Source organism: Protopterus annectens, chromosome 6.part0, assembly GCF_019279795.1.
Source record: "Protopterus annectens isolate FY-2018-M chromosome 6.part0, PAN1.0, whole genome shotgun sequence".
In the NCBI taxonomy this organism is placed as follows: Eukaryota; Metazoa; Chordata; order Ceratodontiformes; family Protopteridae; genus Protopterus; species Protopterus annectens.
Window position 1 is genome coordinate 929,238,236 of NC_056737.1, and position 20,209 is coordinate 929,258,444.

A 20,209-nucleotide genomic window follows, 5' to 3' on the forward strand; every position below is an offset into this window, starting at 1 on the left:
CCACTCCTCTAGTTATTTTGTCAGAGAGGGGAACAGTCATGGCTGCTTTGCCAGCTAACATGGATTCAGTTGCTCCGGTATCGATTAAAAATGGGTAGGGTTTATTTTTAACTAGTAACATTACATGCTGTCCATCTTGATCCACAGGAATAAAAGGACACAATTGCTGTTGTTTCTGTTCAGGGAACCTTTATTGAGGTTGCTGCCGATTGGACGGTGTCCAAGTAGAATTCCATTGTTGTGTCGTATCAGTGTATGCTGCTGGTTGCGCAGCCAAATATGGGCATTTGTTTTTCCAATGGCCTGATTGGCCAATATTGAAACATTCCGTCTGATTACTAGAATGTTGGGGTGGAGCCGACTGTGTGCCCTGCCAATTTTGTCTATTCTGATTTCCGGGTCCTTGGCGTCCACCCCTCCCTCTTCCCTGTCCTCGTCCTCTACCCTGTTGACCAAAAACATTACACATTTGTATTTGTGCTTTTACTAATTTCTCCTGTAAATCTTTCTTCTCTTTAGCTAAATGGTCAGAGAGGTATTGTACTTGCTGGACTAACTCATGCAGGCCTAAACTAGGCCGATTTAAACAGACTTCTTTTAACTTGTCCCTTACTTGAGGATGTAGCCCATCCACAAAGGCGGCTGACAATCCGCTTTGTGCTGGTCCTTCAGTGGGTTCAGGGTACCCAGAATATGCTTCAAATGCTTCAGTGAGTCGATGTAAGTATTTGTCTATAGGCTCATCCTCTTTCTGTATGATTGATTTGATTTTCGACCAATTGGGGGTAGGTGGTACAATTACAGTGATAGAATCAACTATACATTGTCTAACCATTTCAAATCCATTTTCCCCTTGCATATTGTGCTTTGGTATTGGTGTAGGAACATTAGCATGATCCCAGATATGTTTCATAAGATCGGCTGGTACAGCGTATTGTAGGACAGCTCTAACCTCTTCTATAGTAGGATTTTGCAAACAGATATGTCCTGCCAGTAGTCTCTGAAACTTGGCTGGGTTATTGTGAATAGGCGGAAGTGATTTGGTAATGGCTTGAAAATCAACTGCCGACCACGCCTTAGGCACTACTACTGTGGCCGGTTGCCCTGCATCTCTAGCATGGGCTGGATTCAGGACTTCTCTCAACGGAAATATTCTCTCCATCTGATGGGCTGGTGCCCGATTCAGAGTCAGAGTCAGGATTAGATTTATCTGGTTCACTGTAATCATCTTTGCCTTCAATTAGAATTGGACATTGTTTGTAAATCTTACCCTTATGTAAATATATGGCTTTCTTATCATAATATTTCTTCAGCTGGCTAGGTCTAGAGTCAAAAAGCATTTGTGCCTTTTTCTTATGTTTTTTTGTCTTTGAGCGGGTTAATCTAGGTGATGACTTACTAGAGGTTTCTGTTTGATCGGGTTGCTCTATAGGCAGTCTACTAGACTGACTGTCCATTGCCTGGATTCCACTTCCAGACTCGGGTGCGGTTTGTTCTTTCTCCCGCCGACCCCCGCCCTCTGTCGTAGAGCTGACCACTGCGTCTTGAACTTGTGAGGGCTGGTATAATGGTGGAGGAGCTGTATGGGGTAGGGGAAACCAAGGGTTATCATCCTCAGATGATTCAATTATTTGTAATTTATTTAATTCTTGTACAGGATATAAGCCTTTAAAGGGCGGTTCCTTTAAACGTTTTCCATTTGCTACATTTAGATTAGTCGCAGTATGTCGCACTTCCTTTATCTGCTCTTTTAGTTTCTTTTGATTATCTTTAAGACTACTAACAACCGAATCTTTTTCCCTTTCTTTAGCTTCACACATCCAATCATTAATGCTGCCCCAACACAAGCCCTGGTAATCTCTTTTTCTTTTTTTAACCTCTTTTGCAATAATCAATATATCTTTTTTAAAATTAAAACTTTTTTTTTCAGGGCAGATACCATCATTTTTAGTTAGAGCGATCCCACACTGGTTTACAACACATATAACTGTCCCGACACCCGATAAAACATATATAGCTGGTATGGTGTCTTCTGGCTCATTTATTTTCCCTTTCGCTCCCATTTTTTTCACTCAATAAGCTTGTTGTGTAATACAGGTTTTAACAGCAGACATTGATAAACATCTTTGCCACTATCACTCATCATTTCCATTTCCATGCTTATGGCGCCAGTATTCCATGATCACCCCACTCTCATACTGCATATAGCAGAGCAGAGCAGAGAAGAAATTAATTTAACAATAATAAACTAGATGAGAGAAATGATATATATATATATATATATATATATATATATATATTTTTTATTATTTTTTTTTTTTTTTTTTTTTTTTTCTTTAAAGGCAAAACACTGAGAAAAGAAAAAAACAGAGAAAAAACAGAAAAATATGTTATAGGCCCATTTCCTGACTGCTGCAGCTTTTTCCCAATTCGGATCTGCAGCTTTTTCCCCAATTCGAATCCGAGTAATTCAGTTTTTTTTATATTCATTTTTTACTTTTTTTGAAGTACTTTTTCACCGGACAGGATTAAAAGAGAAAGGGCAACAGGCAGAACATATAAAGGATAACAAGAACAATATATACTAATGATATGATGTGCTGATATTGCTAGATGAATAAATTATAGACAAAAGAACCAAAATGAACCTAATTAAACACAATACACACATAGAGACAATTCCTATAGGAAACATCGGAATAGAATGGGATACGAAAAGGAAAATCGGATGCATTTCCGGCGGATGCATTTTTTTTTCATTTTCTCATTGCTCAGAGTTCCTTCATTTTCTCATCTCATTTTCTCACGTTCAGAATTCAAACAATATATACAGATACAATAACATAAAACTCATAGACTGTCTCATTCAACCATCAATTCTCTAAAACAATTCTGGATGACTAAAAATATTATATGACTTAAGAATAAATAAATGAATATTTTTGATAATATATGTTAGTTGATGAGGCAGTTTTAACCAATTTGGTTTTTTTTTTTTTTGTTTTGCATGCTGTTTGAGCATGGGAAATGAAGCTATTTTTGCTTTTTTTTTTTTTACTTTGTCTAGGCATCATTTACATTTTCATTTTATGAAGGCGATAAGTAGTGGCAAGTGTAGTTTTAGTTGTGTCAGTGAGAAAGTGTCTGGCTCTGTAAAGCATCCCAATTTTCCGATAAGGTTTGCTTATGCATTTTTTTATATGTGGGTTGAATGTAAGGTTATCATCCACTATCACCCCTAATAATTTGCTATGAGAGGTGACTTCAGTGGTTGTATTATTAAGAGAGGACTTTTTCATGAGAGAAGGATTTGTAGGAAAAAAAAATAGTAGTTTGGTCTTCTTTGGGTTGAGCATGAGTTGTAAGTTACAAAGCTGTGTTTCAGTGGCTGTTAAAGCTTTCCAAGTAATTTTTTGAATGTGCACCATGTTGTCAGATGTGCAAACGATAGTGGAATCATCTGCATATCGTATTAGGGTGGCCTGTTGTGCGGATGTTTTGAGGATGTTGGTGAGAATGTTAAAGAGGAGGGGACCAAGCAAAGAGCCTTGTTGTACACCGGTGTTGACTTGGTGGAAAGGAGAGAATGTGGAGTGCCATTTTACTGACTGATACCTATTGGACAGGTAGTTTTTGAACCACAGAGTGGTGTTCTGAGAGAAACCTAGTGAGGACATTTGAAGTAGACATTTGCTGTGACAAACTGTTTTGAAGGCTTTAGACAACTCTAGAAATAAGGAAGAGACTAGTTTGCTGTTATCTCTAGCTTGTTGACACTATCTGTATAGGTTAGAAGGGCAGTGCTAGTACTATGGGAAGGGCAGAAGTCATGTTGTGTAGGGGATTGGAGTTCTTCCTGCAGGTGATAGTCTAGCAACTATTTCTGAATAAATTTTCCAAGTATTTTGGTGAGGGGGAGATACGATTGCTATAGATCTGACATTATTGTCTGTTGAATTTCCTCCTTTGTGCAGAGGGTAATGTGTGACTTTTTCCAGAGAGGGAATGTAGGATTCTTGGCATGAACTATTTATAAGGATTGAGACAGAATAGGCAATGCTATTGGCTGATATTTGTAGATACTCATTTGGAAGGTCATCAGCTGAAGAAGAGCATGATTTAAATTTGTTTATGAGTGGTTTTATATAAGATGTGGGCACAGGTTTGAAGGTGAAAGTGGATGTGGTGATATGTGGCCGTTGAACAGGGTTGGGATTAGATGTTGAGGAATCCTTGGTTAGAGATGCTGTACTATCTATAAACTAAGAGTTGAACTGTATTGCACTTCCACGTGGTGAGTTATCGGGAGAGGGTTGGGGATGAGGATCTGCAAAACACATATTTAGGTAACACCATTTTAATGTAGCATTGTTTTGCATGTCAGCTGTTCTGCCAAAGTGGAATTTAAACCAATGCACAGAAGATTAATAACAGATTATATGGAAGCAAAATGATCATTGTGTAAAACTAATTGCAGTGATGCTTTCAATAGAAAAGCTGTTGTAGGAGTGTGGAACGTTTTGAAAAAGAAATTGTTTAAATGCAAAAAAATCAAAAAAAATGTTAACATCAGGATCTAGGCACATATTGTCAGGAGGATATATTTCCATAAGAACAAGATACTTCATTAAGGTGAGAGAGAAAAATATAAGAAATAGAAAAGAGGTAGAACCTCAAACTTGGAAAAAATGGAATAAACAAGCTGGACAAACAAATTAAGCATAATGTGAGACATGATCAAGAAATATTTGAAGAAAATTTATATAAAGACAGTCAACAAAATAAGAAACCATTTTATATATACATAAGTACTTAGTACATAGTTATAGAAAGAATCTCCACAGCAATACCCAGATTTGCTCTGAGCTACTGCACAAATGGTACCTCCTATACCAAGCCAACAGATGCTGACATTATACTGGCCGACAGATTTAGTGCCAACTTTACCCCTCTCTCCCCCCAAAGAACCAATCACAATACCAGTAGATTGCCAGGCACCCAGTATTACTGCTGCACAGGTTAAAACAGCACTGTCCAAGGCCAAGAATACAGCTTCTATGGGACCTGACAATATCCCTGGCTGTGTTCTACATGAACTACAGAGTGAACTGGCACCTCACCTGTGTGCCATGTTCAATCACAGCCTCACCTCAGGCTTTGTCCCTACCAAATGGCGCACTGCTACAGTCATCCCTCTCCACAAAGGAGGAGTGACTACAGACCCTGGGAACTGTCGCCCCATTATCCTGATGAGTCTGATATGCAAAGCTATGGAACGCATCATTATGGACCTAATAAACAAGGATATAGGGAATCTCCAAACTCTGGATCCTACACAGTTTTGTTTTGTGAAGGGCAGATCATGCCTGCTTAACTTGGTCAATTTCTTTGAGTCAGTCACCAGAGCTGTGGATAAAGGCAAGGTGGTTCATACAGCCTACCTTGATCTTGCCAAGGCCTTTGATACCATTCCCCACTCAGGAATCATAGAAAAACTCACTAAGCTGGGCATCAACCCCTATATCAGGTGGGTTACAAACTGGCTCACAGATAGAACCCACAGTCTGAAAGTAGCTGACTCCAAGTCAGACTGCCAACCAGTCATGAGTGGAGTGCAACAGGGGTCGGTCCTGGGCCCTCTCCTGTTTGTTATCTACTTCTCTAAAGTCCAGACCAACACTAAAGGACTCTGGCTGACAAAGTTTGCAGACGATTGCAAGTTGGGAGCTATTATTAACTCCCCAAATGATGTTGACTTCCTACAGATAGGCCTCACCAAGACCAACGACTGGTGTCAGAACCATGGTCTTAAGCTCAATGCTAAAAAATGTGTTGTCTTCCCCCTTGGGAAAAACACAACTCCCTTGAATTACCACATTAATGGTAGTCCACTGAACATAGAAGGCATTATAAGAGATCTGGGAACACAAGTTGACAGCAGCCTCTCTTTTGACCACCACATTGCCACTGTGGTCAGAAAGTCCTTCTATGTGGCACATCTCATTACTAAGGGTTTTGCATCCAGGAAGAAAGAGGTCATTGTCTTGCTCTGCTCTTCCCTCATTTGGCTAATGATCTAGTACAATGTTCCATTTGGCATGTACCTCACTAGACATCTGCAACAACTGGAGAGGCCGCAAAAGTACCTCACAAAGAGGATCCTAGGCATTAAACACTTGTCTTATATGGACAGACTCAAAAAACTCCAACTATTCTCTGTCGCATATCACATACTTAGAGGCGATCTCTGCTTGACTTACAAAGCCATGTCTGACCCAGCTCTGTTAGAAATGCTACATCTAAAGAAATCCTAATCCCTCCGCACCACATGCTCCAAAGACCTCGACCTCATTACCACAATCAACAGAACATGCTGGAGGGACAGGTTCATAACCCAGAGACTGCCCCTGCTATGGAATAGACTTTCCATACATGTCAAGCAGAGCACCTCACTGGCCTTCTTCAAGAGAAATCTTGATGAGTGGATGGGAAATAAAAAATTCAGCCCGGGGATCACTCCAGTGGCTCTACTCGACAGAGGCACTAGGAACTAAGGTCAGGTGGCATGATGCCACGGTAATCCTATGGGCTAGGCTTGTAAAGGCTCCAGGGCCATTAACCTTGTACACACCTATGAACCTATAAGATGTGGCAGGAGTAGACATACAGAGTGATAAACTGCGTATAGATTGTACAATTTATTCTCAGGCACAACAGATTATACATATATTTACGAAATCTTATGCAAAACAGTTTGGCTCAACAAAGGAGGTGATAAGTTGTCCTAGTGACATCCAGGTAACCTCATATACTGAAATCAAATTAGATTACATTGAAAATGAACTATGCAAACTGGATCCAAACAAAGCACAAGGAGGAGAAAGAATTAGTAATAATGACCCAAAAACACTTAAGTAAGAACTAACAGTACTGTTCCATTATTTACTAGATAGTATAAATGTGGGGAAATTCCTCAAGATTGCAGACATGCACTTATTAAACCTGCCTTTAAGGGAAAGGAGAGAAGGACAAACCCAGAGATATACAGACCCTTAATTCTACTTTCATGTTGTAGAAAACAATGAAGAAGACAGTATTTGTAAGTTATGATCAGAAATGGAAAGGTTAGGACTTAAAACCATAGATCTGGTGTTGTCCTTTTCATTTTTCCTCATTGATGGGTTACTGATCTAATCCTCGGATGTGACTCGGCCACTTTTTCACTTTGGATCGTAATCTCGCGCTCCTCCATGTTCCCATAATGCACTGCACTGCACTATCCCTAAATCCTCAGATGTCATTTGCCACTGTTTTGAGCTTTTAAGAAGTTCTTATGATTACAAATTGGTTTACTTTCCACTATTCTTTGTCCAGATTCATTGATATATTATTTATTCATGCTTGTTTCCTCCTTGGTGGTCACTTGTGTTATTTTCCATCTGTTTTCTGCTTGTTGCTCAACTTTGGCATATATCCATTATGAAAATGCTTGCTAAGACAAATCCTGTTCTTATCAGGCTCAGACATGCAGTTTCATTTTGACTTCTAATTATTAAGTTCCCTTTCACTTGCCTTGCTTTTGCACTGTGCAGTTGTTCACAGAGTCTCCGGATTTCTGCCCCATGATTTTGATCAGTTTTTTGTGAAATAAGGTTTCCTGGCAAGGTGGATACAGATTTTGCTAGCTGAGTTGTAAACCATGACAGCCCTTTGAGTTTCAGTCATGTCTTTGTCATTTTTCTTGCTGCTGCTGCTGACATGGTTTGTAAATTGTTCCTGTATTTTGGCTAATATGTCCCTGTTCCTCCTAGCTTGTCCAGAGTTCATGCTCTAACAGTTTAAAATAAATAAATAAATAAATAAATAAATAAATAAACAAACAAATAAATAAATAAATAAACAGAGAGGAGAAAGGGGGAGAAAAAGGTCTGGAGTTGTGCATGGACTTCTTTTCTCTGTCTCTGCTGTGAACCTGGTCAAATATAATTTGAGTTGTGTACATCTAAGATGTTGAGGCTTTCCTGTTTGTTTCGATTGTAGCTCAACCCCCCATAAAAAAGAATTGGAATTACACAAGTAACTCGGATCTATTTCCTCTGATCCAAGGTCCCTAGGCCCTTCTTCAGATCCCAAGTCTGTCTTGGATTTGACAGAATCAGACCCTTGCTGCCTGTTTTCTACTTGGCTACTGTTCGTCATTGGGTCCTAAGCCTTCAGGTCTGTCTGACCAAAGCTTATTGTGAGATAGGACGACTGGACAGCCTCCTTTGATCAGAGGCATAAAGAGTCTCCTTCGGATCTTAATCTCTTCAACTCTTGGATCCAATCGGTTAGATTATTCCTCCTCTTCAGATCCTGAGACCTTGGATCTGGCAGAGATCAGGTACCCAAAGAGAACTGGGCATTTCTTTGCTCTGACACCTTTGTATCCAGAGCTGTTACATTAGTGTTGCATTCTTTGGATCTGAGGCTCTCTTTGGATGCAAAGGCTTGATTCTTGTTTATTACTTCCACATCTGTAATCCTTCAGATCCGGAACTGTTCAACAACTGCAGCTTCTTTGGATCTGAAACATCCCTCAAGGCCAACATTCCAACTGCTTCTTACTTGAGCTCCTTCATACCCTTCTTCTCTACAGTTTTTCACATAAATTCTCGGAATGCTTTTCATAAAATATTTGGTTGTCTAGCAAGAGGTACAGGGTTTGATTCTTCCATGGGATAATTGGCTAGGCTTAAAATGACCCACAAGGTCAGTTAGCCTAGTATTAAGCTACAGACCTATTATTCAAAAAAAAATTCACTGGGACATTAAATAATGGCATACTTTAGAGAATAAATGTTAACAAACATTATTCCTAGCTACTTTCTAAGTTTATAAGAGGAATATTTAAAATATGTATCTATTTTGGGGGGCCTTTGTCCTCCATTGCCTAAGGGTTTGGCCACCTGTCTTGAGCTAGGAGGTTGACAGGTTTGCTTCTCCTTTTACCTTTCAGGAGTCTTGGTGGCTCAGTCCAAAACTGTGTCTCTAAGCTCTATAGGCAGGGGTTTCACAATGACTTCCTGACACTCCCCACATGGAGATTACATGTTTCCTCATGGCTGTATGTTTAAACCTGGATGGAGGCCTGGTCAATATCACACCATCGTGGCTCCATGAAGTTACTCTTTGAGTCGGGTTTTCCTTTCTGTACCAGGATACAGGTTTGCCTTGGAAGCTTACATTAGATCCTGAATTATGATCCCCTACTCAAATTCATTCTGGTTGCCTTTCATTAAGGTGAGACTGGAACATAATACCATTGGATTGTTTAAGCCGCAGTCTTCTTGAATCTCTCCTGCCCACATAAGAACCTCCACCATGGAGCCATTGTTCCCCGTAATTTTGAGTTCTGGGCGAACCCTGCCATCTTTTCCTAGGAGGCTTTGGCTAGGCAGGGAAGAAAGATCTTTTTTTCCTTAGTCACTTTTCATCACAGTACAATGACTAGGAGCAGATGTTCCAACTCCCCCATTGAGCCCAAATGGAGGAGAGGAAGATTCTGTGAACCTCTCCAATAGCGTCTCCTTCCATTGACCCCTCCTGTTTGGAGCACTACAGTTCCAATGGATGGTACAGTAGTGGCGGATGTCACTAACTAGGACTTGGTAAATAAAGTCCTTCTGACCATCCTCTCTACAGTAGTCCAGAACTATGAACAATCTTGGATAGTGTGGGTTCAACTCAGATTCTCCCACACTCAAGTTGTTTACTGTCCCTACACTTTTCTAGGCTATAGAGGGTTGTGAGATGCAACGTACATACTCTCACAAACTTTGTGTTTGTGGAAGATTTCTAAAGTTTTCTGACATATGATCTCTCACTTCACTTTTTCCTACACCTTCTTCAAACTGATATCATATGTAACACAAAGTGCCTTCTGAGCAGCTTATCCAGGCAGTGCCATTAGGAGATATGCCTGGACACGGCTATGTGATTTTCATGGATTCCCAAGATATCCCTTATTCCTCTGGGTGGAGATTCATTAAGTTACATCCTAATTCACTCTTTGACTCTAACTTTATGAAGGACCTCAAATAGGTCTCTTCTCAACCGGCTACTTCATCATCATACAGAGGAAGGCTCCTTATAACCTTACTGCCCCTGGCTCAACTGTTTTCATGACTGCATGATGCTACCATACTTCGGGTAACTACTGAAGCTGTTATGGTTTAATGCCTTCTTTGATGGCTCATCTTTGTTCAAAGTGTTAGTGAAGAGTGCTGTCACCTGCAACTAGCAGTCAGAAGTGTAAGACCACGAATACTGACAAAATGTAAACCTTATTTCTCTACCATTGATATACAATCATAATTGTTCGGGGTCATTTTTTCCCTTCTACCTCCTATACCAATGAAGGGATTCCCTGATGTTTAACCAGTGAGAAAGAATCTGCAGTTCATAGACTAATAAAGCTGATATTTCAAAAAAAAAAGACGAAGACTGGGCCCTGAGACCAATACTAAATCTAGCTAATATCAACTAGTAGGTAAAGGGAATAAACATACTCCATACTTCTCCAGGATGCACAATATGACATTAAAATATATAAGCATTCCAGTAATTGTCTGTGTTTTTGAATTGGACCCAGTCTCTCTTACTTGTACACTCACAAATCCAAATTGACACCTATACAGTATCATGACACTCAGGTGCATATCTTCATTGAGAAGCCAAGTGTAGGACTGGCTTTTGTTTGTATGTCTCATTCAGCATAACTATCATTGCCAGTCATTGAGTCAGTGTCAGTTTCCATTATTCTAGTTCTTCTAGACAGCATTTTCCCATCCATATCCTTCTATAGACTTTTACAGTACAATGGTCTATTCTATACCAGCCTCCATCTTTTCCATATAATGCACCAAAATGAAAAAATGTTGTATTTGTTGATGGATCTAGTCAGAAGATTTTTTTCTAGGGCAACTGTTCTCCATTCCTCCTCTGTTAACTACAGTAACAACGGATCCTCCAAAACTATGGTGGGTTCACATTTTAAGCAAAGGATGGTCCAACCACTTTGTCCTCCCTCGGAGACCTAATGACTTGTCATTGTCCCAGACATGAGAGCACTTCTACAGTTGCAAAGCTTCCAGGACTGTTGAACAGCACACACTTTGATCTGATCCCCTCTTTGGGAAAGTCCCCAAGGGATCTTCAGGTTCAATATTACCCTTATAGTTTCCTGCATGCCTAGCCTTCCCTACCATTGATCGAGAAGTTCTTCAGGTAGCCAGCTAGCTTAGACCTCTGTTACCCTCCTTGTTTTTTGGCCTTGTCAGATATGGCTTCTCTGTCTCTGGTCTCATCTGAAATATCCTTCAGGAATTCTGAAGCTCAGTCTGGATCCCCTATCTTACACATTGGAGATTACACATCTCAGTCTTCATGCAATTAAGTTGACTACATGGTTTCTTCAATTTCCGTGATACTATGATGGTTCACCCTCACTTCTCCTGACCTTGACATTATTTTGGCTTCCCAGAAGGATTCTGCTAAGAAGGCCTATAGAAGCAAATGGAAAACTTTTTCCTTATGGGCTCCCAGTAAAAGCACTGACCCTTTCTCAGCTCCTACTTTGGCCATCCACCTCTTCCTTACCTGCCCTTTTAAGGAAAGGAAGAGATTTGTTCTCTTATTAAACTCTGCTTAGCAGTTATAGCCAATTTTCACTCTGGCAATGGATTCCTCTCTTTAATGATTTCCAAAGTATATACATTTACATAAAATAAACTTTTTGGCTTAGACCTCCCATGTAAAACCTGTCCTTCAAATCTCACAGTTATCTTTCAGGAACTGACTCAGAATCTTGAACCAGTCAAAAATTGTGATATGAAATTTCTTTCAGGGAAACCATTTCTTTTGTTAAATACTCCATTGACAAATCAAATTATAGAGCTTCAGACTAGGTTTGCCAAGCTTCCTTATATTATTTTCATAAATATGGTGTCCCTCCAGATCTATCCCACTTTGATACTCCAAATAGCTATAGAGGCAAACATTAATCAATCCATACATTTGTCACCACACATTACAGAAAGGCTGATCAACTCTTTATGCCTCTGTCTTCTAACTACTTAAGTGTAGCAGTATCCAATTTAACTTGGTCAAATAGATTACTATCTGTATTTTGCTCCTTTTCTCCCACAACGGTTTGGAATTGCCTTTTTATCCTAGAGCCATTCTACCAGGTCTATAACTACCTCATCTGCCCTTCTTCCAGAGCTTCTGTTGATGATATCTGTATTGCAGTCACTTGTTCAAAAGACTCTTACTTTGTGCACATTACAAATTGGGCATTGTTTCTAGAAGCAGACCTTTCATTTGTTCAACATTTCTCTGGCACATTCTTCTTTAAGGACCTCCAAAGATTTACATCGCTGGGGATTCTGACCCATCAGTGAGGAAGAATGAAAAGGACAACACCAGATTAGGAGTTATGTACTTACCATAACTTGGCATCTGTATTGTCCATTTTCATTCTTTCTTACCTTCCCTCCAGCCATCCCCCAGCCTTGTCATGCCTAATAGGATCTTGAATGATTTGGGATCCCTTATGTTCCTGGCTTAAGTCTTAATCTTTCCTTGTTCTGTTCTGTCTCTATAGATCAGTAGATAGTAGGCAGCAAACTGGATCTGAGGAGTTAGGGATAGTGTAGTGTAGTATGGGAATAGGGAGGAGCTCAAGAGAAGGATCCAAAGTCTTGAAAAAGTGGCCATGTCAGATCCACGGATCGAATCCGTAACCCATCAGTGAAGAAGAATGAAAATGGACAACACAGATGCCAAGTTATGGTAAGTACATAACTCCTAATTCAGCATATGTTGAAAATAGATCTATTATTACCTGCAACATGATGTTCTATAACTATATAATAACAGCTATGAATTAAAAATTGTGCTGTGATTTAATTTATATAAATTTAGCTTTAGCATTAGACGGGGTCATACGTAAAAACCTGATCAATAAATTAAAACAACTAGATATTGATGTACTCTTGATAAGATGGATATCTGCATGGCTTACAAATAGGACATTTTAAGTATCATAAGGCAATTGGACAGGTGAAATTCTTGGTTACAGTCAGGGTGCCCCACAGGGTTCTGTCCTAGGCCCTTACTTATTTAGATTGTATCTTTCAGATCTCTATTTTTCATCTGAGGTGTTGTACAGTCTGTGTGCAGATGACTTGAAAATGGGTAAGCTGATTACATGTGTTACAGATAGGTTATATCTGCAAAGGAACTTGACCATTTGGGCACAGGAGAATAATATGCTGATAAATACATCAAAAACTACATATATGAGATTTGGGAGATGTAAATTGAAAGGTGAATATTTAATACAGCACACAGTAATTTAAACTGTAGATTCATTAAATGACCTGGGTATATGGGTAAATCCAGCTTTGTGTTTTTCTAATCATTTAAAAAGATTTATAAAGTCTAGGAAATCAGAAATGATGAAGTCATTGTTTGTTGGTTACATTAGACTCACATTTGAGTGTGGAATAACAATATGGAAACCTTATAAGAAAACATGCATGAGAAAACTGAAAAGAGTACAGTGGGAATATACCAAGGTCATCCAGAGATGTGAAAATTTAAGTTATTATGAAAGACTAAATGATCTGAACTTGTACAGTGTCTCACATAGATATATAAAAGGAGTACATAGGGTATTTAGAGACAACTACTTCTGGAAATGTTTAAGGTTATCAAAAAGTAGTAGACAATTATCAGACAACCTATACAGAAGATTCTGTAGGAATGAGAAGTGTACTAATTGGTTCTCTGACAGAGCAGCTGATGCATGGAACAGACTACCAAATTACATTAAAGCAAGCACTAGTTTAGATATTATTAAGAACAGCCTGGACGCACATTACGGGAACAACTGTTTGAGTATATTGGCAGACTAGAAGGGCTGTAATGCCTATGCTTGAAATATTTGTATGTATTTGTATGTATGCATACATGCATATATGTATGTAGGTAACTGTGCAACTTGACACCTTTGTGTTTACAATGTGGATCTGATTATAATAGACTGGATATGATGTGATGGTAAACATAAATAAACTAATCAAAGCTCAGTGACCATGAAATATGGAATGCATGAAATGGCATCTACATTGTTATGAATATTCTTCACAAAAGTATTAACAGCAACAAAAAATACTTTAATCCCTTGAGAAATGTTACACTGTTAAATCAAGATGCCATAGTTAAAGTAAAATTATATTACTTCTAGGTATCAAATTGATGAATTGAAATCAAACCAATATGTTACTCGAGAGAAATGTTTATAATTAGTTTACAAATTCATGTGCATATTACTTTTACAGACATCCGTCCTGCACATGTGCTCCCTTTTCCATGCATTTATTTTTGCTCAGCTGTGGACAATATACTGTGAGCATGCAGCCACGGCACCCACTGTTCAGAACCTGACAGACTGTGGATCCACAGCTATTCTTACAGCCCTGGAATTCTGGAGTCGAGTAACACCCAGCATTCTTCAGCTTATGGCACATAATAAAGTGGTAAGGCCATCGCTCTATAATGTAAAAGAATATTTACATGCCAAACAGTATTTGTTATTTACTAACACTGTTGGAGTCAAATTGTTTTCTTGAATGAAAATCAGAAGCTGGTACTGAGCTCTGCAGAAGTACTGGTGGGATACTGGCTTTATGACACTGTAAAGAAAGAACTCTTGAGTACTGAAGTCACATAAACTGTTGTCATATTTAAAATATTAAGAAAACTGTATTATTATGAAAGAGAATTTTACTGAAGAAAGTCTGTCACTTAATACAAAGCCATATTTCCTAATCCAATTTTTGTGCTTTTCAGTTTCTCATACTAATTTTCTTTTCATTTCCTGTTGAGAACTTGACCACCAATGTATCATTATGGAAACATATGCATCAGCGTATCATTATGGAAACATGATGTTACGAATACAATATTTGATTTCCAGCTGTGTTTGTTCATAGCAGCAGCATTTGTTTAGATGGTGTATTTATTAACAGTGGGAGTGAAGTGTTTCTCTTGGAAGAGGTAATATTTTTATCAGAATTTTTAGATATTGGTCTGTTACAGTCTCAGATGTTATAATTTGTTTTGAATGTAGCAGTCTGACATCACATTTTCCTGCTTTTGATGTTTTGTTATGAATTGTAAATGGAAAAGAAACACTGTTTTAAATGTCCTCTGTATGATTTTATATTAATTATACAAACTTTCCATGTGGATGCAGGAAGAGTGTGTGCCTTTTAAAGATGATATGAAAAATATTGAATATTCCAGGAGTCATGCAGAATTTATAACCCCCCCAAAACATGAATTAATGCATGATTCTTATATTCAAGTACAAATTTTGATTTATAAATGCATTTTAATTGGCAAGTACCCTATTTATGCCCCTAAATCCCATAAAGTTAAACATCATTCAACAGTGGGTCATGCCCATCATATGGTAGTAAAGTGAAAAGTAGAATTAATGATGTGGCAATGCATGTGTGCACAAAGGTAGGACAGTGGACATCAACATTTCATGTTCAGGAGGGCTCATGAGGATTCACCTTAGGGACGTTTAGGGCATGCAAAAAGTTCCAACTGTCAGAAATACATAATGTTTTGGATGGTAAGATGCATTAATCTCTTTTCCCTCCTAACCTGAATATGATTAAAATGCTGGCTATGACCAGGTTGGGGATAAGTGAGCCAGTCAGAGTGGGGTCAGGAGAAGGAGAGGCAACAATTCTAGCAGATGGCTATTCTGACCAAAGGGGCAAAAAAAAAATAATGAATTGCAGAAAGTGCTGGGAAAATCCAGCTAACATATTCTTTAGGTCTTAAGCAATCTACTTTCTCACCACAGTTGAAATGAATCTTGCAAGAACACTGTTACAAAAACACACATGCATATGCGTGCACACATATACACACACACACACACAAACACACTTATATACCTACTCCATGAACGGGTAGTAAGATTGCTTTGCTAAAGATGTGTACACAATGAAATGTTAATTAAAATGCTACAAAGAATTATATTACATCTCATACTTTATTTGAAGTATTTCAAACAAGTTGTAGTGAAACAAAAAAGGCAAATAATCAAATGAATAATATCTACATACATACAATTTAAAAATAATCTAAATGTGCAAAGATTATTTTTAAACTTGGCTATTCCTTTATTAAAATGCATATGTGATATATGTCCTCTATGATATACATTTATGTAAATAATTTTATTTAAGTATATAGTAATTAGTGAAATCTAAAATGTACTTGCTATTTTCTAATAACAGTTCTTATTTATCATGGGATAAAAAAATCGCAGATGCAATGTATGCCTTGTTAATTCATTAAACATTTTATGTCCCCAGCTTCCCTACTAGTTGCACCTTGTTGATCATAACTGGATGAGGCGTACATCGTCAGTTGTGACCAAAAAATTATTGCCAGTTCCATTTCTACTACAGCATCACCAGTGGTTCATAACTTTTCTGTTTATTTCTGTTTTCTCTGTCTTTTTGATTGTGGAATAATGTAGTAAATGGTATTTATGCATGTATTTATTAGCATTTCTTCACTGCAATACTCTGACTGGGTACGGGGACCCTCTTCAACATTAGTCAAGGGAGAAAATCTCCACCCGAATACAAATGTGAGGTTATACAGAAGTTATAGTAACAGCAGTACATGTATAAAACTATAAATTGTAATCATTGTTATCAATATACAATTCTAAAACTACATATTGCAAATATGACAAAGTCTAACACACACACACACACACACACACACACACACACATATATATATATATATATATATATATATATATATATATGTGTATATGTATATATATATATATATATATATATATATATATATATATATATATATATATATATATATATATATATATATATAAAATCTATACTTAGTTCATAGATGAAAGGCGAAAGGCTTAGATGGTATAGCTGGAGATAACGATACATCGGAATTAGGTTGCTTAGTTCAGTTAGGATGATACTATAGAGGTCAGATGGATAAAAAGATACATAGTTGTGAATCAGCAGAGAGCAATGAAGCAGAATTGGAAAGGTGAGTAAGAGAGAGGGAGAAGGTGGAGAAGTAAGTGTAAAGCAGGGGGAAAGAGTGAACAGATAGTGCAAGATTAGTGAGCATACCCCTTAACAGCACAGCACCAGAAATCTGGAGAAAGCTAAAAATATTGTGGGACATGGGGAGCAAAGGCCAAAGAATGGGTTCAGATTTTAAATATTGATCTTATAAACTTAGAAAGTTGCTAGAATAGCAGGTTTTATATTTGAATGCATTTTATGAAGGCTATGAATTCTGAAACTCTAATTTTATATGTCATTATTTGCAGATCAAACATATAAGTAAAAAATCTGGACATTCTGTGAAAATCTGCACAGTTGAGAGGTATGGTAATAGGATAGTGTTCAGAAGTAATTTCTGAATAGCAAATGAGGGAATGTATCAAGCTTAACAGAAAATAAATTATGTTATGTTGGTACTTTGTCAACATAGGAAGATGAATGAAGGTTCTGCTAATAGGACAAATTTAAATATTTTCTATGGTTTCTAGTCTGTGAGTTTTGCATAAGTAATGAAGACATAGGATAGGTATTCCATACATTTTTCCTCATTTTTCTCCCTCCACAACCCTTCAGCTCGCACCCTGGTACTCACCCATGCTGAATTTACTAGCTTGTCTTCCTTGCCCCATCCGCAGCCTTAATTCAGTATGCTGGGGCTGGTTGTTGAGAGCTAGGCTTCTGGAGGGTCAGCTTGTCTGAATATCCATCGGAGGTATCTTTTTTGCTTTTGGCCTACCCATTTCCCCTCCCTTTGCATACTTAATGGTATGCATTGGGGTGGGCATACAAAGGAGGTATGTGGCATATTGCCACGCCTGCACAGCAGCTCAACCATGCATCCAGCCTAAATCCCACTTAGGCATGCCTGCCAGTGTACTGTCCACAGCCTCCACTAGGGATCGTCACAGTAAACACCCAGTGATAATGCCCACCCCCCTTGGGATGGTAACACCCATCTTTCCTTGAAATTCTGTCATTTGTTCGAGCTGCTAATCGAGTCTGAGTCACCCGGGTTGTAGTCAAGGCTTTATCCCTCTATGCCACTGGAGCGGCTATGGTAGGCCATACTTGAGTTTTGAAATACGAATATTTTTAGCAATGGCTGCTCCTGTACCTTGGTAGTAGTAGGTATGAAATTCTGTAACATAATTTTACATGAGATAAGACTTTAGTAGTGACTTGTAAGGTTTAGTGTTGGATCTGAAAGGGCATTAGTGCCATATATTTTTGCTTTATGATGTTGGGTATGGGTAAATTGTTATAATCTGTTTGTTTTATGGGTTTCACAGTTGACAGTCTGTGTGGTAAAAAGAACACATTTAGGTTAACTTCACAGACTCACATTCACTTATTGTCAATCTTAATTTTAAATAGTGTTACAACTTTTTCTAATGTAAGTGAAAACATTTTTGTATAACAAGACAGAGTTTTAGTGTGCCAGGATTTGTAGATTATATCCTTAGATGTTTGCATACTTTCTTATAACTAAGTTAAAGAAAATGTTTTGCCAGCCAAAAAATTAGATAATTAAATAAATAGTTTTCACTACCTAGAAGGATTTATTTTTAAGATTCATTTCTCACATTCATGAATACAGTGCAGCTTTTACATGCGTTTGCTACCTTAGAAGACTGAAAATCACTGCTGGTACAATTTCTTCAAGAGTACTGGCTTTGATGCTGTAAATGTATGACATTTTCTCTTTTCTCTGTAGTTGTGCAATCATTGAGTTAGTCATTTAAAGAAGCAAGGTAAGAAATAAAAGAAAGGCCAGCACAGAATGTCCTGGCTTAGCTTGGACTCTGTGGGATCTAAAAGCCACTAATTAGATTATCAAAAGGCAGATTATCTGCCTAATTAAAATTTCTAGCTTTAATGAACCTCTGAATCTGCTTTCTGATTTTGATTGTTTAATAATGTATTTCCTTATTACATTGGTGTGTTGTTGTAACTTTTGATAATCTAATTAGTGGCTTTCAGAACCCACAGAGCCCAAGCTAAGCCAGGACATTCTGTGCTAGCCTTTCTTTTATTGTCTAACTTGTGTTTTTGACCTCTTTGGTCCTACTGCGGATCAGGAGGTTCTTTTAGCTCATGGACTCCCACCATACTATACTGGGTCCCATTTGGTGTCCTCTGTACTTTTTCAGTTATTTAAATAAGAAGGTATATAGTAGGATTACAGATGCCCCTTGCAAATAGCAATTTTTATTAATTTTTCATGAGATTGAAGCTTCAGCTGTTTTTTTTTTTCTGGTTGAACTTTAAAAGTTGAAACTCAGTGAGATGTAAAACAGAAATATGTATTACTGTAAGGTGTATTGAAGTGAACTTGTCTTCATAAACCTTTAAACATTTTGAAAATGTTATTGTCATTGTACAGAACTGTAACAGCTCACTTGGGAACACTAGGGTTTTATCACCAAAACTGATCAAACTTTTGATATAGTCAAACTCAGACCTCACTCTTTGTTGAGATACTGTCCTTGAATGTTTTTGTTTTAATGATCCCTACATTCCAATTTTAGTTAATAATTAATAATAATAATAATAATAATAATAATAATAATAATAATGATAATAATAGTAATGAAATAATAATAGAGGAATTGTCTTTAGCACTGTCCACATCTGTGGCAGACTTGTGACAGAAAGAACTTTTGTTTTGGATGCTGTCTTTCCTTTGCTAGTGCTCTGATTGTTACCAGGTTTCTTCCATTAGTACCATAGGTATGAAAACGGACAGATGGATGTATAATGTTTGCTTAAAGCTTAATTGCTTAGTGAGAAATAGCAAACAACATGGTGTAATTCTATTGGGGATAGGATACATTTATTCCACAGATTACTCACCAAGACTATATGCTTTAAGATAACAAATGGGGAGAGTGTGAAAATAACTTCTCCAGCTCACCTATGTAGTCCTGATATTCAACTAGTCAAAGCAGAAGGTGAAAATAATCACTCTATTGAAAATAGAGGAAGCAGTAACTTTCTTGCATGGTGCTGAAAATTGA

At 37.8% G+C, this 20,209-nt stretch overlaps 1 protein-coding gene across 1 annotated transcript in view; it reads left to right on the top strand.

Annotated features, from left to right (window-relative positions):
• UNC79 (unc-79 homolog, NALCN channel complex subunit) overlaps nucleotides 1-20,209 on the top strand; it is a 1,772,232-nt gene that overhangs the window by 1,613,871 nt on the left and 138,152 nt on the right. Inside the window, exon 47 of the mRNA XM_044074575.1 lies at nucleotides 14,388-14,585. Coding sequence (XP_043930510.1) covers nucleotides 14,388-14,585 — 198 coding nt within the window. The remainder of the gene's footprint in view (nucleotides 1-14,387; nucleotides 14,586-20,209) is intronic.